The following is a 20,454-nucleotide window of genomic DNA, read 5'->3' on the forward strand; positions in this document are numbered from 1 at the left end:
GACACCAGGACTTTAATAAATCTGGGCCAGTGTCTCCACCAGCAGAATAATGAGTGCAGCTGTGTAGTGTAATGCAGGATGTAAATAAGGATTAGTACAGGATAAGTGAGGTACTTGTATGTACACAGTTATGCCACCAGCAGAAAAGTGAATACATCTAAGAAGTATGATACAGGATGTAACCAAGGATCAGTAAAGGATGAGTAATGAAATATATGTTCACAGCCACAAAAACTTGTGCATTTTCAAATCATGAGAATCCTGTTAACCTGGTACAATTTATGGAATCCTTCTGCGGCTCAGGTGAGACAGTGGGGTGCGTCTACCTGATGTCAGATGATACAGGCCCAGTTATTGTGTTGTCTGATGGCCCAGCCTCCTGCATTCCTAGTGACAAAATCAGGGAGGTGTCCAGGAAAGGGAGGGATTGTTGTCAGCAAACAGAATAATGTACTGCAAGGTACTGGACACCACTCGCCCTTCATTCTGCATAAAAGACCGTAAAGTAGGCACCTGGAAAAGAAAGCTATTGTCAGGAGGTAAGTTACCGAGTATGCAGGAGGTTCTGTATATAATTGGCTGGGGGACACAATGCATGTGGAAATTGTAATGTTGAGAAGATTGCTTCTTACACCCATCTTATCCAGAAATAAATGTTACTAGGAAGTTACTAAATCTGATAATCATCATAAAAACCAAAATATTAGACTCCCAGCTTTCCAGCATTCCTGACTGGCCTGCCATATTATCCATTGATGAATTACTCATTTGGTTAGACAGCTTCGCCAATACTCTATACATGCGTATATATGGTGTGTATATGATGTATGTATAGTGGTATGATGTATATATACTATATGAATACTATATGTGTGTGAATTTGATGTGTACATATTGAATGTATGAGTATGAATGTATATATCAGTGCATAACTGTGTGTATGAGTATATTAATGTGTGTAAGAATGTATAAATGTGTATCATGTAGAATTATATGTGTGTATATAAGTATATAACTGAGTGTGAGTGTAGAGTTATGTATATTTTTGTAGGGGTAAGGGGGAACCAATTCAGAAGTCTGCTATGGGGCCAACCTCACTAGTTACACCCCTGTACAAACCTGATGCATATCCACTCTAAAATATCACAAAGATTATATTGCTATTTTTGCCATATTTAATACATTTTGGCCAGTTACACATTTTACATATCTAATGTGTCTGAATTACTGCAAGATACATTGTAGTTTAAAGAATCCCTGACACCAGAACAGCAAACTAACCGGAGAATTCTTGGACACACCTACGACCTGAGGCAACATGTAATTTTCTAAAACCTCCAGCAATGAACATTACTGGTCACACCTCTGAAAAGAGGAATGTTAAGAGATGATCAGTATCACAGTATCACACAAGATGAGCTTAGATACATATTATTACAATTACAGGCCTAGATACAACAGTTCTAATCTTTACCGCCTCTCCCCATGCAAATATCAAATAATTCACTGTGACCTCTAAATAAATTATATATTATGGAGAATGAATTATTATATAGTACCCACTGAATAAATATGTATCTTTACCACTAAATCATCTACATATACAATACCCCCCTTATTTCATTACATATAGTACTTCTGATTTTACTGCATTCAGTTCCCCCAAATGAATTAAACTATTTGCACTTTCCTTCCTTCCTTATTTTTACAGTAGCCTCGTAATAAATTTATATACAGCACCCCTTCATTCATTGATATGCAGATTCACCATTTCCCCTCTCATTTATATATAACAGAACACAATCCTGCCTTATTAATTAATGCTTAACGGACAGGCCCTTTTTCGTTTTAGTGTTTCCATTTTTCACTCCCCACCTTCAAAAATCTGTAACTATATTTCCATATAAAAAGCTGTGTGAGGGCTTGTTTTCTGCGTAACAAATTGCACTTCATAGTGATGGTATTCAATATTTCATGTCCTGCAATGGGAAGTGGGATAAAAATTCCAAATGCAGTGAAATTGGTGAAAAAAACCTTTGCAACATTCTCTTGTGGGCTTGGTTTTTATGGCTTTCAAAGTGCGCCCCAAATTACATGATTTTTTTATTCTTTGGGTCACTACGATCATGGGGATACTACATTTATATTGGTTATATTGTATTTAACCCATTTAGAAAAATGTAAACATTCTGTACAAAAATAAAATTCTATATTTTGCCATGTTCTGGTGCTAATAACTCTTACATACTACGGTGTACGGAGCTGTGTATTTGTTTTTTTCAAGATGAGCAGACCTTTTGACCACATTTTATGAAATTTTTTATATGTTGCAAAATGGTGGAAAAGTAGCGTTTTGGGTGGTATATTTTGAGACAATACCTAGCATATTTATTTTTACTGTTTATCTTTATATCACTTCTAGGGAACGGTGGTTGATTTAGCTATACTACAGTATGGCAGTATATGTCGACTTTACTGATTATGTGTTACAATTTGCCACTGGCAACATTGTAACAAATGATCAGAAACTATACAGCCTTGGGTCTTACAAACACCTGAGGCTGTCATAGCAACCGATCGTCGCTCCCTGATGACGTCACTCGGAGTAACGTTCTAAGCCACTATGGCGGCGCTTGCGATTAGGCAACCAATCGCTGGTGTTACCGGTGGGTGTTTGCTGCAATTTGCTGCAAACACTCACCTTGTATGTAAGGTCTTTAAGGGGTTAATAAACACAGCAGCTCCCTGCTTCTTTTTTAATATATAACACAGCAGCACCCAACATTAATGAATCTGAAACCAGCACCACTGTAATAGATCGTCAAACCCCTACCCCATTTATTAATATTTAAAGGGATTCTCCACTTTCCTCAAATAATTGATATTGCTTGTTTAATGAAAGGTTATACAATTCTCCAATATATTTTCTTAATCAGTTCCTCACTGTTTTCTATCTGTTTGCTGTCATCCCGTGGTTTATCCCCTTCACTTCGCAGCATTTTCCGTTTATTTTTCTCCACCTTCAAAAATCTATAACTTTTTAATTTTTCCGTGTACAGAGCCATGTGAGGGCTTGTTTTCTGCATAACAAATTTGACTTCTCAGTGATATTATTTATTATTCTATGCCGTGTACTAAGAAGCTTGAAATAAATTCCAAATGTGGTGAAATTGGCAAAAAAACACATGTGTGACACTTTCTTGTGTGCTCAGTTTTCACAACTTTCACTGTGCACTCCAAATGACACATCTACTTTATTCTTGGGTTTGGTACGATCACGGTGATACCAAATTATATAAGTTTTATAGTGTTTTAATACATTTTCAAAAATTAAAACAATGGGGCACATTTACTAACAGCAGTGCATCATCACTAAATGCAGTTCTCCTGTGTATAGTGCAGGGTGCACTAGATTCAGGATTTCTGGCACACGTTCTTTGGCGCCTCCTGCTCTGCTCAGACACACTTTTTTTTTTATGTATCTTAAACATGGGGCATGCAGCACAATTCTGACGGACTTTGTATGCTAAATCTGGTGCATGGTCCGAATGAGCACCGGAACGCCTGCTCATTTGTGTCGCATGTTGCCTAGTGCAGTTGCACTACAAAAGGGTGCGACACAATTGTGGTGCAGGAATTTCTTAATCCTGTGCAAACAGTTTGCATTAAAAAGAATGTGCAAAGTCTGGCACTGGAAAACAGAAAACTGGCACTGGGAAATTAGTTTCACCATCTTCTGACGCTAATAACTTTTTCATACTTCAGTGCACGGAGCTGTGTAAGACTCATTTTTTGCAAGATGGGCTGACATTTTCATTGCTACCAATTAGAGGGTTGTGCGACGCTTTGATCACTTTTTATTACATTTTTATGTGATGTAAAATGGTGTAAAAGTGCCGTTTCAGACATTTGGCCGCTATTTTCCGTTATGGGGTTCAACGCTGAGAATAACTTTTTATTTTTTGATCAGGCATTTTGGGATTCAGCAACACCTAATATTCTTGTGATTTTTACTGTTTATTTAGTTTTATTTGAGTTCTAGGGAAAGGGGGATGCTTTGAATTTTTAGATTTTTTTATTTTTCAACTTTATTTAGGGTATTTTAACCCTAGATGGTCTGATCGTTCCTGCCATAAACTGCAATTCTTTTAAGATAGGATTCATTACAATGTGCCACTGCCACATTGTAACAAATCTCCAGAAGCCATACAGCTTCGGGTCTGATGGTGGCGGCCCCCACACACCACCATCTTTTAAATGTCACCGATCAAGGGCTTAACACTGGCAACAATCCCGAGTATTAGCAGTGGGTGTTTGCTGCAATATGCAGCAAACCCTACCTCTGTATAACGAGGGCTCACCCCGTGAGCCCTCTTCATACCGCCTTAGTAGCTCTGCACCATACATGTACAGCGCAGAGTGTGAAGGATTTAAAAACGTCCCCTGGTCATGTGATGTCACACAGGTGCATGGCTTGTTAGTAGCATAGAGAGAAATCAGAGTTGTGTGTTATTACAAGCCGTGCACCGGTGTGACATCACATTACCAGAGACTGTTTTTTATCCACAGGAAGTAGACAATGAAGCGTCGTATAGAAGAACACCAAGCAGAGGTCTAGGGAAATGCAAGGAGTTGATATAGAAAGTATATTTGAAAATTGTAAAAATTCTCAATGAATAAACAATATCAATTATTTGCAGAAGGTGGACAAACCTGAGTGAAGTTGGCCCACCCACCTTCAAATCTAACAAAATTAGTGTCAAACGTTCGTTTGTGCCGCGATCGTTTTTAAGATATAAATAAAAGTTTTCTGAGGCCATCAAAGGTCAACCAGACACCCCCCACATTGCCCAATTCAAACAAAACTAGTGACACTTCGCTTGCTTGATCACCAGGGGGAGCTAGCATACACATTGTACTTTGGAAAGAATGAACTCTGCTGACCTCTGTAAAAATCATGAATTATGAATTGGTTTGACACCAATTTTGTAAGAGTTGAACAAGGTGGGGGGGCCAACTTCACTCAGGTGGTGGACAACCCTTTGAATAAATGAAGACGGCACCCACAATAATTGATATGAATTACAGTAGCATCTCCCTCATTAATTAATATAGAGAACAGCAGCAACCTCATTGTTTGCCCTAGGACTGGGCTAAGATATGGTAGCTCAGCCTTCAATATTTACACCCTGCATACTTAACAGGTCCAGATGCGCTGTCACTACATTGCTCATGGTAGTCTGGTAGTTAGCATTATGTCTCTCAAATAATATCACACCTATTCCCGCAGTATCTAAATAAAACTTCTGTCTTTATTGAATGATCAAAACCTATTCGTAGATAATACCATACGTGATATGATTAGATACAACAATTGCAAAGAGATGAATGACACATTCATTACTTAATTACTGGCAATACATTAATCCTAAAAAAAACGATTAAAAAAAAATCCAGTAGCAATTTTTGTAGGGGAATCCTTGAGAGGTTTTCCGGAATTAGGGGCAGCAGATTAGTGAATGATATTTACAGTGGAATACATTTCTTTAATAGAGCAGCATATGTAATAAATCCGGTGGCGCCGTAGGTGTAGAGGGCAATGGGGGGATGTTATGACAAGTGATTTTTGAAGGAATGTCCATTCCTCCTGAGATTCCTTGCTGTATGCCTGTACTTGCCTGTGGCCGCCTCCTGCACCTGTGATGTCAGTGGGGTGTGATTTCCTTTCCCCATCTCCAACTGTTAATGATTAAACGACTGACAATGGAATGTGCTTACAACCAGCAGGAGCTGCACCCATCGCCAACGGCCTGACACATCCATGAGTATCCGCATGTTACCACTAAAGGTACGGGAACAGCACCTCTCAACATATTCACAGTCATGCTGAAACTTCCAAAAATTCTGTAATAGGTGTGGAGTCGAGGTAAGAGACATTCTTGTATAAAAATTCATCTACTGGTCTCTTGTGAATAATATGTGGATAAAGAATATTTCTTTTAAATATTATATCGTTATGTTTAACACAAATTAACCTATAAGTATACGCTATTCACCCATTCATTTATTAGATAGACCATCAATGTCACTTCAGGACCCTGTCAGTCACCAAGATGCTTAATAGGAAGCTATGGTGCCAAGTACAGATACATAGCTGTGCCTGCATGAACAATGACCATTGTGAAGTTTGATGGTTGTCCCAACAAGAAACCCACTGCAAATATGCAAAATATGTCAGAGATTTGTGTGTTAATCCAAAGTCCTGCAGATGCAGATCTCTACAGATATTAGAGAACTGGAATTTCTACATTCTTACTTCAAGACATATCAGGAATAAACAAGGATCCACAAGAAACAGAACTGACAGACTGAGGTTAGGAGATGTGCTACATGGTTTTTGAATCTCTGTTTTCCTGCTGAGCACTAAATAGCATGGTATGGAGTACATAAATTAAAATATTCTAAGGTTATTGGTCAAGTAAAAGAAGTTTTGGTCCACCTTGTACTAAAACTGAAAGTCCCAGGACTCCCTTACTGTCATATCCCTGAGCTCTCCACTCTGAATGCTCCTCAATCCTCCTCTTTGATGTTGACTGACTGCTCTAGATGGGTTTCCCTGATGTACAAGTAGTGTTGGGAAGTAAGAGTTCTCCTTATTGAGACTGCCAATTAAGGCCGCCTTGTAGGCACGTGGAGGATTATAGCCATTGATGCTCCACAAGGGGTTTTCCAGGATGGGAAGCCCCTGTCACATTTAATCAGTACATGTTGTCTATTAGAAAGGAAAGATGCCATCCTCAACAGAAGCGCTAAAGAAAGAGCTGGAGGAGGAGCTGAAACTAAGCAGTGAAGACCTACGGAGTCATGCATGGTACCATGGACCTTTGTCCAGGCAGGTGAGTACATTGCATCCTAGAATAGTTTGTCTTCTCGAACATTGGAAATATTGTCCAATAGTGGAAAATGTTCATCCTTGAGATATTTGGTGTAAAGTTATGTGCAAGCTTAATGATTGGAGATTACCTTTGTAAAAGTTTACCAAACCTATATCGTGGTTTACATCCAAGAAAGACGTTCTTGTGTTATCAGTTGGTTTAGTTTGTGACAAAAGCTTTTTTAAACCATCCACCTAGACCATAAGCCACAAGAGGTATGCAGAATCTGCTTCTGCACTTTTTTCCATTTGTCGCTGCATGTTCTATACTGCTTTTATAGTGAAGATTTCCCATTTATAAAGATGGTGAAATCTTCTTCCCTCCATACATAAAAGAATGGTTACATGCTTAGTTGTAAGAGTAATTCAAAGATCTCTGTATTGTCCAATTTTTTTTATTATATTGCCTTGACCCAAGTTTGATAACCTGTCTTTTTTGTACTCTAATCCACCAATTCCCTTTTATTTAGATTTTGTTAAACTGACCCTCTGTAATTCACATTAGTTGTTTTTAAAACAAATGCCCAAAATTGTAATAAGTATACTATGTTTGGTCTTGCTGGTACAGTCAAAACTAAGTTCTTTTCATGAGCATTAATACTATTTTAAAAGGCCTGTCAGGATTCAGGAACAGCGGACCCTCTGGACCACCGCGGGAGGTGGTACTAGCCGACACCTGGGACCGGAGTCTAAGTGGCACCTGGTCTTCACCAGAACCCGCCGCAAAGCGGGTTGGACTTGCTGCGGCAGGGTGCCACCAGGTTTTTCCACTGGTGCGACTAGCCCACGGTGGCAGCCAAGGTTCAAGGTACCTTAGGAGGAAACAGTCTTGTGGTCAGGTCCAGGCACAACAAGGTCAGGGCAGGCGGCAGAGATGCAACGTCAAGGTCCAATCCGGGGTCAGCAACGGGAGGTCCAGGCAGATGGGATCAGGAACACAGGTACACGGAACGCAGGAACACACGTGAGCAGGAACACACGTGAGCAGGAACACTTGTGAGCAGGAGCACGCAGGAGCAGGAACACACGGGAGTAGGAATACATGGGAGTAGGAATACATGGGAGCAGGAACACAGGAACGCTGGAGACACAGGAACGCAGGAGAATCACAAAGGAGCTTTTTTTCAAGGCTGTGAGACACAAGGGTTTGCAGGAAGAGGCAGGCTTAAATAGAATTTGTTAAATTGACCAGTGCCAATTAATGGCGCGCTGACCCTTTAAATTTAGAGAAGCTGGCGCACGCCCTAGGAGTCGGGACGCGGGCGCACGGCGGACGGGATTGTGCCAGGAACCGGGACGGGTTAGGTGTGCGGACAATGCGCTGGCGGGGGCAGAGGAGCACGGGTGACCACCTGTGACAAGGCCTTTGAAATGTCTAGATACACAGTATCCACATCCTCCCCAGGTCCAGACTACAATTTACTTCCAATAGATAAAATTAGTCTGACAGGACCTATCCCTCCTAAACCCAGGCCAATGTTGTTTTATCATAAATCGGAGAAGTTATGCCAATTTACCAGAGGCACAAAATGTTCATGATACTCTTCCAACCAGTATATAATAAAGCATCTTTTATTCAGACATTAAAAGAAGAAAATTGTAAATGCAGCACTTAATATGCATTGAACATACTCAATATTATATGTAGATGCCCCTTATGATAGATGTATCACTATTCATCATTTGTCAAGATTCAACTTTTAGACTGTTCCTTTTAACCACAGGAGGCAGAGAGACTCTTGCAAACAGATGGAGACTTCCTTATTCGTGACTCACTCTCCTCCCCTGGCGACTATGTGCTGAGCTGTGTCTGCTCCAAGCAGGTCCTCCACTTTAAGGTCATTGCAGTCACGATGCGTCCAAGACAAGGCTTCTCTCGGGTTCTTTACCAGCTTGAGCAAGACCAATTCGACAACATTCCAGCTCTTGTTCGCTCCTACGTTGGAGATAAGAGACCCGTCTCAGAGTCTTCGAGGGCAGTTATTGTGAATCCCATCAATAGGACTGTGCCACTCAGTGTAGTGCGAGCGAAACAAGAATCCCAGAAGGCAAATAAGGAAAATAGAAGGAGCCTTCATCTGATAGATAGCAGCTTACTGAGGTACAAATGTATTATCTTTCTTATAATTAGATACATAATACAGTATTATGTGTTAATACATAAAATATCATTTTCATTTTTATAAACACGTTTCATTTTTAGAAAATACTTCAGTCAAATACTTCTGATGTATCTAGTATAACACAGTAAGCAGAAGTAAAGTAGAATAAGGGAGTTGAAGTTTATCTTGCTGTAGAAATACTAAAATATCAGATTGGTTCTCACAGGTGAATAGATCTCACATCCTGGAAGAGATTTTTCAATTTTGAAGTAGAATAAATTAATTCTACAAATGCCGACATTTTAAAAAAATATTGTATGCATCTCCTTTCATCAGAAATAAAGACCGATTTGGAAGCCACCCTGGGAACCTTGATATCCTCAAGGAAATACCTTTACAAAGTGCGCAGTCTGACAGCAACCTGCTCTCAGGTAAAATGATTGATGGAAAAGGATGCTGCCTCTGTTTTTACAATCTTGCATTGAAGGTGTTGTCTGGGAAATAAAAAGACAGGGCAGCTTTCTGCTGAAAATGAACCATGCACTACCCTGTGCAACTGTCTTTGAAAGAAAAGAGCCATGTCTGGGACTATAGTCAAGCATTCAGAGAGCTTCACTGTCTTTGAAAGAAAAGAGCCATGTTTTTAAAACCCTGGACAATTCCTATAAGTCCTAAAATTTTATTTAGTCCTTAAAGAGATAAAAAGGGAGTAAAGAGTTGTGTCTAGTACAGGCGGTCCCCTACTTAAGAACAACCAATTTACAGATGACCCCTTGTTACAGTTGGACCCCACTGCCCACTGTGACCTCTGGTGAAGCTCTCTGAATGCTTGACTATAGTCCCAGGCTGCAATGATCAGCTGTAATGTGTCTGTTAGGAAGCTTTATTGATAATCCTTGGTCCCATTCAAAAAATTTAGAAACTTCAATTGTCACTGGGGCAAAAAAAATTTTGTCTGGAACTACAATTATAACATATACAGTTTCGACTTACATACAAATTCAACTTAAGAACAAACCTATGGTTGTTTGTTATGTACTGTATTGTATTCATTTTGCCTGTATGGCAATCTTATCTGTTCTAACTAAAACAAAAACAATAAACTCGAATTTGTAAAAAGAACAAACCTATGGAACCTATCTTATACGTAACCCGGGGACTGCTTGTACTAGAATATATACAAAACACTTGTTGAAAGGATGCTTGTGGTATTGCATTTCAACCCCATTGACTTTATTGTAGCTGAGCTGAGCCATTCATAGGTGTGGCAGAGTTTTCTAATCCTGGACAACACCTATAAAGAGACAAATAAATGATGAAAAGTACAAAAATAAGAAATGTGCTTCATTTCTGTGATTTGTGTACCAGTTTACTTTGGAAGTTTCTCCTAACTTTTGACTAGCACGAGGCAAGGAGAGAGTGTCCCTGGTTTATCATGCTTGATTTTGATGGTAGATTTTCTTTAATGCTTCTGGCTTCAAGAATTTCAGTTCTCCTTTGTACTAATCTGATGTCTCCAAATACATTTCTTACAGCGGGTTCTGGAGAATATTCAAGTCCTCAAGAAGAACCACAACCAATTCCCCTTTCCCCCATGTTTCGCACGGGCAGTGATCCTGTCCTAAGAGCCAAAACCCAGCAAGTCCTTCCCCTTGACTATGATGGAAACAATGCTTTGAGAGGATCCGATAGTCAGCTACACTCCAAGGCTCCCCCAAAACCCATAAGAGCTCCTTCTTTGCTACTTCCTGATCCCCCTGAAGGAACAGACATATACTGTGAACTGGTCCCTCGTGTGCCTGTTACTTCCAGGAAATATGCGGACACTTTGAAAGCAGAGGAGAAATGGAAGAACCGTGCTCGTGCTACTGAGACCACATTTGGTTTTCTGGATACTGAAAAGCCACCTGATATATTTCCATCTGGAATGGCCAATTTACACAACTTCACTCCATCAGGAATAGAGAACTCAATATACTCCAAACTTGAAAAATCCAAAGTGATTCAAGCTGAAAAAACTAGAACACTTTTAGAACCAGTAGATAATTCTCGAGCATCACATTCAGGCCTAGAAAATCCTAAAATATACAATTTTAGAAAGACTAATTTTATGGTTAATCAACCTATAACAGAGAGTCCTGAAGAAGAGGATGACTTTGTCCGACCACAAATACAAACAATATCCTCCTTCAAGCCAACAACTTTCCAATCTGTTTTACTTTCTCCAGAAAATAAACCTTTAGAACCTAATGCCTTGCGCAAACTCAAAGAAATTGTCAGCTGCAGAGATTGCAAAGAAAGTGCTCTGCATATCCTGCAAGAAGACTGCCTGGTAGGTAATATCCCTTGGAAAGTATTAAGCATGGCAAGTCTGATTCCTAAAATAAAAAGGGTCCAATTCTTGGTTATATACGACTTGGTTATATTTAGCTAAATTGTATCGGTATGTTCCAAAACCTCAGCAATATTATTGCCTAGATACCTGCAACCATTGGCATAAATAAGAAGGGACATTACAGAGCTCTAAGACCCTCTTTATATTAGTAACTGATGATAAAACAGGTCATTTAACCTGGCGTGTTCCAATAACATCTCAAAAGGGTTAAACATGATTTGACTCTCATCTTTACAGGATATCCGTATCTGTGGAGTTCTCAAAGAACAACAGAAGAGTATGGGTGTACGATCTGGCCTGGAATTAATAATACTGCCTTACGGACAACAACTAAGACGGGATCTCTTGGAAAGGTTAGTATCTTACAAGTACATGTCCATGACTTTATTTTAAAACTCAATGCTTAAATGGCACCTATTTAAAATGGCTACAGAGGATTGAAAAAGAGTGGGAAGCTTAAAAATAAAACAAGTTTGGTGCTGTTTCTAGAATAAAGAAAACATATTATACTAATGGGGTCTCTACCATCAGTTTGGAATATACAAAGCTTAGCAGCCCTGAAGTGCCGCCATCAGATCTCTTTAATCACCTCCTGGGACCTGGTGGTTGCATTTACAGTGGAGCAGTGATTCACCCGTTTGCTGCCCCTCTCAGGGCTTGGACATCTGCTGCCTGAGGCAAGATTCTCATGGCAGATGTCGCCCTGATTGTAGCTAGACCTGGCTGAACTGGTTTTTGAGATCTCTTCGCTCAACACAGCATAGACCCTCCTTCGAAGAGGTTTGAATGGAAATGCTCTACATCCAGCTACATTTGTCATGTCTGATAACTTCTGCACAAAAGCAGTGATCTAATAAACCCCTCCCGAACATATACATAGAACAGTATCCAACCTGGTTGAGTTGTGTTAAGAGAGTAATAAAGTTAAAGAAAAAGTAGTAACAGTGGTTAGGCAATAAGGTAACCTGCCACCCTACATCTGGAGATTAAGGAATGCCTCCTGTCGATAATACACAGAGGAGTGCAGGAAGGGTGCCCGCACCTAGTTACAATTGTAGTATGTAAAGTTATAATACCTACAGCAAGTATAGCACTCAAAAGAAGATGTCAATGGGATTATTAATTTATACGTTAAACCTCCATTCTTTACTTTTATTGAATGGAGGTAAGGAACTAAGGTTTGAAAGGTAGTGTGAACTTATTTTTGGAAACATACCAAAATATTTGGTATAATGGATTGTAATGTATCCGTAAAATAGTGACAGCATTAGCAAATTACTTTGAGTATAGCTCTATAAATGATGTTACTCAGTATCAGTGCAATATGTATTGTATTATATTAATCAAGTGATTCTATCAGCAGAATAGTGGGTACAGTTCAGAAAATTAAGGATATAACTCAGAAACTGTGCAACATAAATAATATAATTTGTGACTCACTAACTACTAGACTCAGTCTATGTCTAAATGCAAAGAAGTAGAAAATAAACTTTACCTACTTTCCAGACATCACCTTCTTTCCCTTGGTGTAGCTGTGGACATACTGGGGTGCACTGGAACTGTCACAGAGCGGGCGCACACCTTACACCGTGTCATTTGCTTGGCGTCTGAGCTGCTAGATTATGCAGGGGATCTCTTTGCATTTTCTGCTGTCATGAAGGCTTTAATGCTGCCACAGGTAAGAGTATCTAAGTTAGAATAAAATAAGGGACATAACTAAGGAGTCTTTAAGAATGTACTTAAAGAGGTTTTACCACAAAAGAAAATTCTCAAATCTCAATCCCCTAGAGATGGTTACACAATAAAGATCCTTCAAAACCCTTACTTCACAATTTACAATAGTGATGGTCAGTGTAGGAGTGTGGATGGGGACTCTCTAAGCAGACACATTATGATCCATCTAGTTCTGTGTGGTGACAATGTGGTTAGGTTATCAGGGTGCAGGTTTATCTACACTGTCATTTATTTTCTGGAGATTGTACTAGTATCTGACACATAAAAAGAGAGATGAGACAGATCAGAGATGAGATGATGAGATGAATGAGATGCCTTTTACACACTGTCAGCTCTGCTACATCTCTGTTTTCCCTCCCCAGACAAAGAACTTATCTGCCTGTAGCTTGCAACATTTCTCTCCTCAGGATGTGCTGTTTGCCGGCAGGAAGTGAGGGAGTGTCTGTGACCTCCGTCCTGGACTGCAGGGGGGGTGGGGCTAGAGTGCAAGGAGGAGAGAGAGGGTGCGTCCACACATTCAGTTTTTCAGATGAAGTTTTTAGAGCCAAAAGCAGGTGCGGATGATAATGAGATAAGACAAATAATTGAAAGGTGCTGCTCCTCCTCCTACTTTTACTCCATTCCTGGTTTGGGCATCAAAAACTGCATCTGAAAAACTGAATGTGTGGTCGCACACAGAGACAAACATCTCAGCTACGGGGCATCACACAGAAATCCAAGATGGCTGCCCCAACCCTAAGTCAGAAGTTACAGGGTTGTGTCTAGGAGCAACTGAAATTGTGTACAGCAGGACTGATAGAGACAGAAACTTGTCTTTGTGGGAATAACCATTTAATCCTTCTATTGGTATGTATTGTCCTATTTTTGGTGGCTTTTAAAAAAAGACATTGAGGGTGATACAATAGCATCTTATTTATAACTCAAAATTATGTGAACAAAAGGCATAAAATAACCATTTGTTAAAACTTCTTGTATGCAGGTTGCCCGTTTGGAACAAACATGGCAGATACTACGCCAAACACACACGGACAGTGCCATCACCTTTCACAAGCGGCTGAAACCATCCTTAAGAGAAATGGATGAATGTAAGTTAAAAATATGTACATTTTTATACTTTATAATATTATATAATATATAAACTATTATAATCCTTCTGTGTACAGGATTATATTCTAACTGCTACAATACCTTTTCCTTTAAAAGGAATGTCACTTCTGTAATGCTGTCCCTTTGGGCAAGAATAAAATTGCTCTAATACTGTTCCCATTTAATACTGGAGCTTTGTCACAAAGTATCCGTCTCGGGTAAGGCTCTGTGAACTAATTATAAAATAGGTGGTACTGGACCCCAGCCAAACTAAACTCCATTCATCCCTCCTGTCCTGCTGAGTGCTGGAGGTGCCGCCAGGTTGCTGGCACCATGCTACACATAATGGGAATGTCCAGTATTACAGCCCTTCTGGTCTGGTGTAGTAGAACTGATATGCGAGCTGACAGGCCACAAACTGAGAAACGATCCAGCACATATCTTTCTATCAATGCTCCCAATATCCATTCCCAAGGCAAAAAGGTCCCTGACAGGCTTCCTTTTGATAGCGGCGAGGTCATTGATCCCGAGACTATGGAAGTCCATCCAATACCCGCTATGTCCGACTAGTTTGCAGAGATTCTATACCTACAGAGAATGGAGGAATTGTCAGCTGAGATACACTGCTCAGGGGAAAAGCACGCTCAGACATGGGGTCCTTGATGGACTTTGTACGCTCCCCCGCCTACACCACGCTGACAGACTGAAGAATTCCCTTACGACTTTCCCTTACCTCTCTTTCCTTTCTGATTCCCCAGTTTTATGAAGTTCTTGTTCGAACCAACATATTACACAAATACGGCTACTACATCAAAAAGCTTGCTAGGCATCTTTCCTGTGTATATGTACCATCTATGTAAATCCAGCAAACAACGATTCTTAAAGCACCCAGTTTCTTGATGTGTACACGCTTGATTATGGTGCTCTGAACCCTTGTATGTAACTCTTCTGCTTCCAATAAAGAACTTGAATTTTTTTTTATAATACTGTATACTTTGTAAAGAACTATAACTTCTACATTGTAGTAGTCCCTATAAACCTGATCACAACATCTAACACAATCAAAATACAATATTTTTTTATTCTATTGACATAGAGTTTAACCTGTTATTGATCTATATTGAGCAATTGGCTATGACACCTTCTTCTTACCCAGGCCTCACAGTTCCTTTACCCAACAAAGTTGTGGTTCCACACATTTTGCCTGTGCTCAAGGCTTTGGAAGGAGAGGATGATTGGGGAGGTGCAGTAGAGGAAAGCTGTGGACGTCTGTTTCGCATTCTGCAAGCTGCCCGATCATACGCTACCAATGCTGAGGTTTACCAGAAGAATGCTGAGTGCAAGCTTGAAGGTAAAAAGGTCAATAGAGTTCTTGAAAAAAGTTGATGCAAGATTATCTAAAAGATGTGACACTGCCAAAAGAGCCACCCAGTGTCTGTCTGCTCTCCTTGCGTCAGCTAAGGAGAGAAACAGAGGGGACAGGGTGCAAGGATGTTGCCATTGCTTCCAGGGGTCAGATCAAGACCTCAGTGAGTGCACTGTAAGGAGGCTTATTAGGCTCAGTCCAAGACTGGGTCTAATAGGCAAACGGCCATTGAAACATTGACAGATGCAATACATTGCAGTACAGAAGTTCTGCACTGTATTAAATAAGGGATCAGGGTAATTTAGTGTAATTTCCCCCTACTAGGGGACTAAATATTTAAAGTACTTCTATCATCTTACAGGGTTCACTCCTCAACCAGAACTAAGAGAAGCTTTCAAGACTGAGTTTTCCCTGAGGATGTTCTGGGGAAGTAAAGGAGCGACAGCTGAGCAAGCTGCCAGATATAAGAAGTTTGATCAAATCTTGAATGTTCTATCCCAAAAGCTGGAGCCTGAGACTCAAAGGACTAGGTTGGCAAGTTCTGTCTATGGCTGGACCTACTAGATTTATGCCAATGTTTATCTAGTCAAAAGGAGTCTTCTCTGGCAGCCACTACACTGAAAGGCATGCCAGAACATAAATACCGTGAATATTCACTACCTGAGGTCAAACTACTGTGTGACCAGTGCACAGAAAGAATAGAACCTGAAAGTACTTATTCTGTTCAAAAGAGGACATCAAGTCCCACTGAAGGAAGCTATAGCATAGGATGTTGAACCAGTGTCAAAACCCACTTTCATACATCCATCCAATGTACTGTATGTACCTACCAGCAGGGCCAGGACAAGGCATTTTGTGTCCTAGGCAAACAAGCAAATTGCCTTCACCCCAAAATGTGCCCTAATTAGGGACGTTCCTAAATGGAAAACTTATGTAACCCCAAAAAATAATAAGAAAGAAATCTAAGTGGCCAACTTCTATGAAAACATCTACAATAAGGCCTCCTAGCAGTATATATAGGGTAAAATAGAATAATGTGTCTCTCCAGTGAAAATATCTGCCATGCTATACCAAAAATATATACCTGCCAAGATTGTAGCACACACATAAATGTATTACAGCAATGGGTATACAAAGCACATAGATACCAATGACTAGGCCACACATATATATATTAACCAGCAATAAATAAACAGCACAGATAAAAACATCCTGCATCGATAAATATAGACCAAAAATGTATCTACTGCACACATCAATATACAGTATATCAGCACATACTGCACATCTGGGCTGCACTTGGGCACAGACATCACTTACTGTTAGGCTGCAGCTGTTTCCTTCTATGTGTGTGTTGGTCCAGTCCATCACACTCTTTTTCCTGTAGTCTCCTTATAGTTGGCAATCCTTCTCCATCAGGTAGAGAACTTCATGGAAGCTTCGCCCAGCCATGACTTATCACAGAAGAATTTGCCACCCTGGTGACTGTTGCCTCTGGAGAACATCTGTACCCCCTGCATATCCAGATAATTCACTGCAACCCATCAATATACTATAATATAATACTACCATATAATTTCACCATCATCCGGTAGCCCCAGCACACTTCCCCAGTATATAGGTAGCCCCTGCCATCAGTATATAGCTAGCTAGTATATAACCAGCACGTGTCTCCAGTATATAGCAAGCCAGCCTCCAGTAGTATATAGCCTTCCAGCCCCATGGTATATAGTCAGTCCCCCAGTAGTATACAGCCAGCCATCCTCTAGTAGTATATAGCCAGCCAGCCATCTGTAGTATATAGACAGGCCCCAATAGTATATAGCAATCCCCCAGTAGAATATAGCCAGCCCCCTGTAGTATATAGCCAGCCCTCTGTAGTATATAGCAAGCCAGCCCCCTGTAGTGTATAGTGAGGCATCCCCCTTTCATATATACCCTGCCCCCTGTAGTATATAGCCAGCCCCCTGTAGTATATAGCCAGCTTGCCCCTGTACCAAATATATATTCAGCCACTGCCAGTCCCTGCAAAAAAAATTAAAAATAATAATAATACTTACCTACCTGAGCTCCCTTCACACGCCTGCTCTCTCCCGTGTCGTCGCCAACGTTCTCTCACTCAAGTGGCACCAGTGCCTAAGCTATGATACAGATACACAGATCGCTGATCACTACTGAGGCTCGGGAAGGCGCCCCAGGGTGGAAGGCGATGGTGGTGCCCTAGTCGACCGCCTACCCTTGCCTACTCCTCATTCTTGCCCTTGTCTACTGTGCAAATATACCATCAGGTAAAGTAAACCCTCTTGTCATAGGTAAAACCTAACATTTATTTTAATATCTGGAGAAAGGTAAATTTGTACAGTAATTGCTAGATTGAACCCAGTCATCAGAGTGGGTCAAATTAACTCTTTTTCTATATACCTACTAGGTCTAACACTCTGCCATTCTACCACACACACATAACTAGGGACACACAGCTATGTTCACTTAGGGTTCACTACGGAATGTCCACTGACAATGAGAACCTGCAACATTAGATGACCATGTCACCAATTCAAAATCTTCAGTGTAAATCATTTTAAGATGTGAATTCTTTTTGTATCATGCGGATGAGATAAGACCCATCCAGAGACTTACCCAATGACTAATGACTGTAGCCAGTGGATCTCCTATTGTTGCAAAACTACAACTCCCATCAACCATGTACAAGTCTACACCATTATCAGAAGTCTTTTTGTGGAGGCCGGTATTATATTGTCATATCACTGCAGAGAGAATGATCAATCAATGGAGGGTCTTGGATTATACAGAGACTCTGTTGTTGCGATGGTGGCAAATCCTACCTAAACTTACATATACTATGATATCTTTTCCCATGATCAGTATTTTGCTGATCCAAACCACAAAAAAAGTATTGATCTTTCTATTATACTTTTCCTGCTATAGACTCGAAAACATCTGAAAGTAGCTGGAGACTCATCTTGTAATTGATAATATTGTTTTTTTTTCACAAGACTCAATGATGTGTGAAATATTGGCTTATTCTCGTCATGGCGAGACACTAGTGTTTTCAGATCCAATACAATTACTTTCTGATATTTGATTCTGAAACCTGTTTGTTATACTTGTATCGCTATATTTACTATAATAATGCAAAATATCACATGAAGCGGAAGGAAATTCATGTTAGCCACAGAATTTTTTTTTTAGATTCTCAATGATTGATAAACCCGAAAGGGATTTAACGGTTGATCTGCAAATCATGAGACTAGCACTTTATGTACCATGTTGCCATTGGCTTTGTCTACAAAAGTTTTACTATATTTTTTACTGTTATTGTGTTTTATAATTGCATTAAAGGTTATTTATTCAGAACTTCACTAGTAGTTTTTTTTATTTATAGTGTTCTGATGACTTCACATAAACGAATTTTAAGCAAGAATCTTAACAATTTCAGAGAGTTGAAACACAAATTGTCTCAGAAAGTTGGTGGGAATAAGTTAGTGATCGAGAACAAGAACCACGTGTTTTGTATGTAAATAATGCCAAATAGGTAGTGTTTGTACCCATCCACAAGCGTTTAGGTGCAACGTATCTGGAGTTGGGAGAAGCTCCTCGCAACTCTGCTTGAATTTAGTTTTTAAGTGCAATTCAAGTGCAGTGTGTGGACACACCCTTAAAGGGGTATTTTAGTCTAAACATTGACATTTAATTTATTTATTTTAAAGATAGATTTCTTAAAATGGATGCTATTAAATAATACAACTGTGTGAAGATAATTTCCAATAAAGTCATGGTGTCCCTTATAAACAAGATTGTTGTCCTTGGTTACGAATTGGAGATCATTTACTAAGGATCGTGCTGTACTTTTGTCAAGCCATTTTTGGGGCTAAAATGGCTTGCACAGGTTTTAAGAAGTGTGTGCGCTGGGATTGTGACGCACACAAATTAGGGTGCGGGTCGTCGGACTGTCCAACTGATTCCGACTGAGCGCAGTATTAAACTTTTAAATTTGCAAGCTCTAGCTCTAAGATGCACCACTAAAAAGATGGTGAACCCTGTCGGACCTGAGGGGGGAATAGACACATGCATGATTTTGGGCGGACAATCTTATTGAATCGCTGCACGGTGCATTACAGTTGGACAATGCACTTTCTGTGAACTCCAGTGACCGGGTATGAAATGTGCCCCATTGTATTTGCATATCTCATGGCCGGGACTTACTGCATGTTCCACAGTTGTCCTTGATGAACACTGAATCCAGGTTGTCAGGCAGGACGCAATAGCGCAAGTCTGGCCACTGCTACTAGGGAGCTGCGGTGGTCGTATAAATGTATATATGGCAGGTGAATTAAATTAAATGGGAATGCCAGAATACCAATTAATATCTATCAAAAGCGTAGTGCTGAGCAGTCTAGAAAGCTTGTTTGTTAGATCTTTAAGGGGTATCAGAATCTCATGATGGTTAATTTATTTAGCTTATTACGAACAAGAGAACATTGAACACATATTTGGCAGTGAGTAAGGTATAAAAAAAAACTATGTAACATATGAGCAGTAAAAAGGAAGCAAAGTTCTTCACCATAAAAGGTTGAAGAGTTCGGAGGAGAAGATGTGTCTCCAATGTCTACTTTGTAAGACAAGGATCCTTTGTGTGTATCTTGTGATTTGTGCCAGTGAACACATCTGCTGTGACAACCATGAAGAGGGATGTAACATAACATTGTTGCTGGTAGACAGCTGTAGATTATTGCACACCACCGTTTTAGGAATGTTTAAAGAATCTATAAACTGCAGGGCCAGATCAAGGATGCTGAAGTCCCACATTGAAGCAACC

The 20,454-nt window shown here is 40.0% G+C and overlaps 1 protein-coding gene across 4 annotated transcripts; it reads left to right on the forward strand.

Annotated features, from left to right (window-relative positions):
* The first annotated feature begins 409 nt into the window (after positions 1–409).
* LOC140064140 (breast cancer anti-estrogen resistance protein 3 homolog) lies at positions 410–18,997 on the forward strand. 4 transcript variants are annotated; one of them, XM_072110712.1, is made up of 12 exons: positions 410–539; positions 5,785–5,926; positions 6,072–6,373; positions 6,780–6,896; positions 8,659–9,035; positions 9,373–9,467; positions 10,572–11,368; positions 11,669–11,784; positions 12,938–13,109; positions 14,145–14,250; positions 15,408–15,602; positions 15,979–18,997. In XM_072110712.1, the coding sequence occupies exons 4-12, from the start codon at positions 6,789–6,791 to the stop codon at positions 16,179–16,181; spliced, it is 2,169 nt and encodes a 722-aa protein (XP_071966813.1). In that variant the 5' UTR covers positions 410–539; positions 5,785–5,926; positions 6,072–6,373; positions 6,780–6,788; the 3' UTR covers positions 16,182–18,997. The 4 variants fall into 4 exon arrangements, with proteins under 4 accessions (XP_071966813.1, XP_071966812.1, XP_071966815.1 ...); XM_072110711.1 differs by lacking the exon at positions 6,072–6,373; XM_072110713.1 differs by lacking the exon at positions 6,072–6,373 and having other exon boundaries at positions 432–539; positions 5,788–5,926.
* The last annotated feature ends 1,457 nt before the right edge of the window (positions 18,998–20,454 follow it).

The sequence above is a fragment of the Engystomops pustulosus genome, chromosome 6, assembly GCF_040894005.1.
Source record: "Engystomops pustulosus chromosome 6, aEngPut4.maternal, whole genome shotgun sequence".
NCBI lineage: Eukaryota > Metazoa > Chordata > Amphibia > Anura > Leptodactylidae > Engystomops > Engystomops pustulosus.

Coding starts and splice junctions, on each gene's coding strand:
- LOC140064140 (XM_072110712.1), top strand. CDS start 6,789: ATGCCATCCTCAACAGAAGCGCTAAAGAAAGAGCTGGAGGAGGAGCTG. Junction 11,785..12,937: donor AGACGGGATCTCTTGGAAAG/GTTAGTATCTTA, acceptor CCTACTTTCCAG/ACATCACCTTCTTTCCCTTG. Junction 13,110..14,144: donor AGGCTTTAATGCTGCCACAG/GTAAGAGTATCT, acceptor TCTTGTATGCAG/GTTGCCCGTTTGGAACAAAC.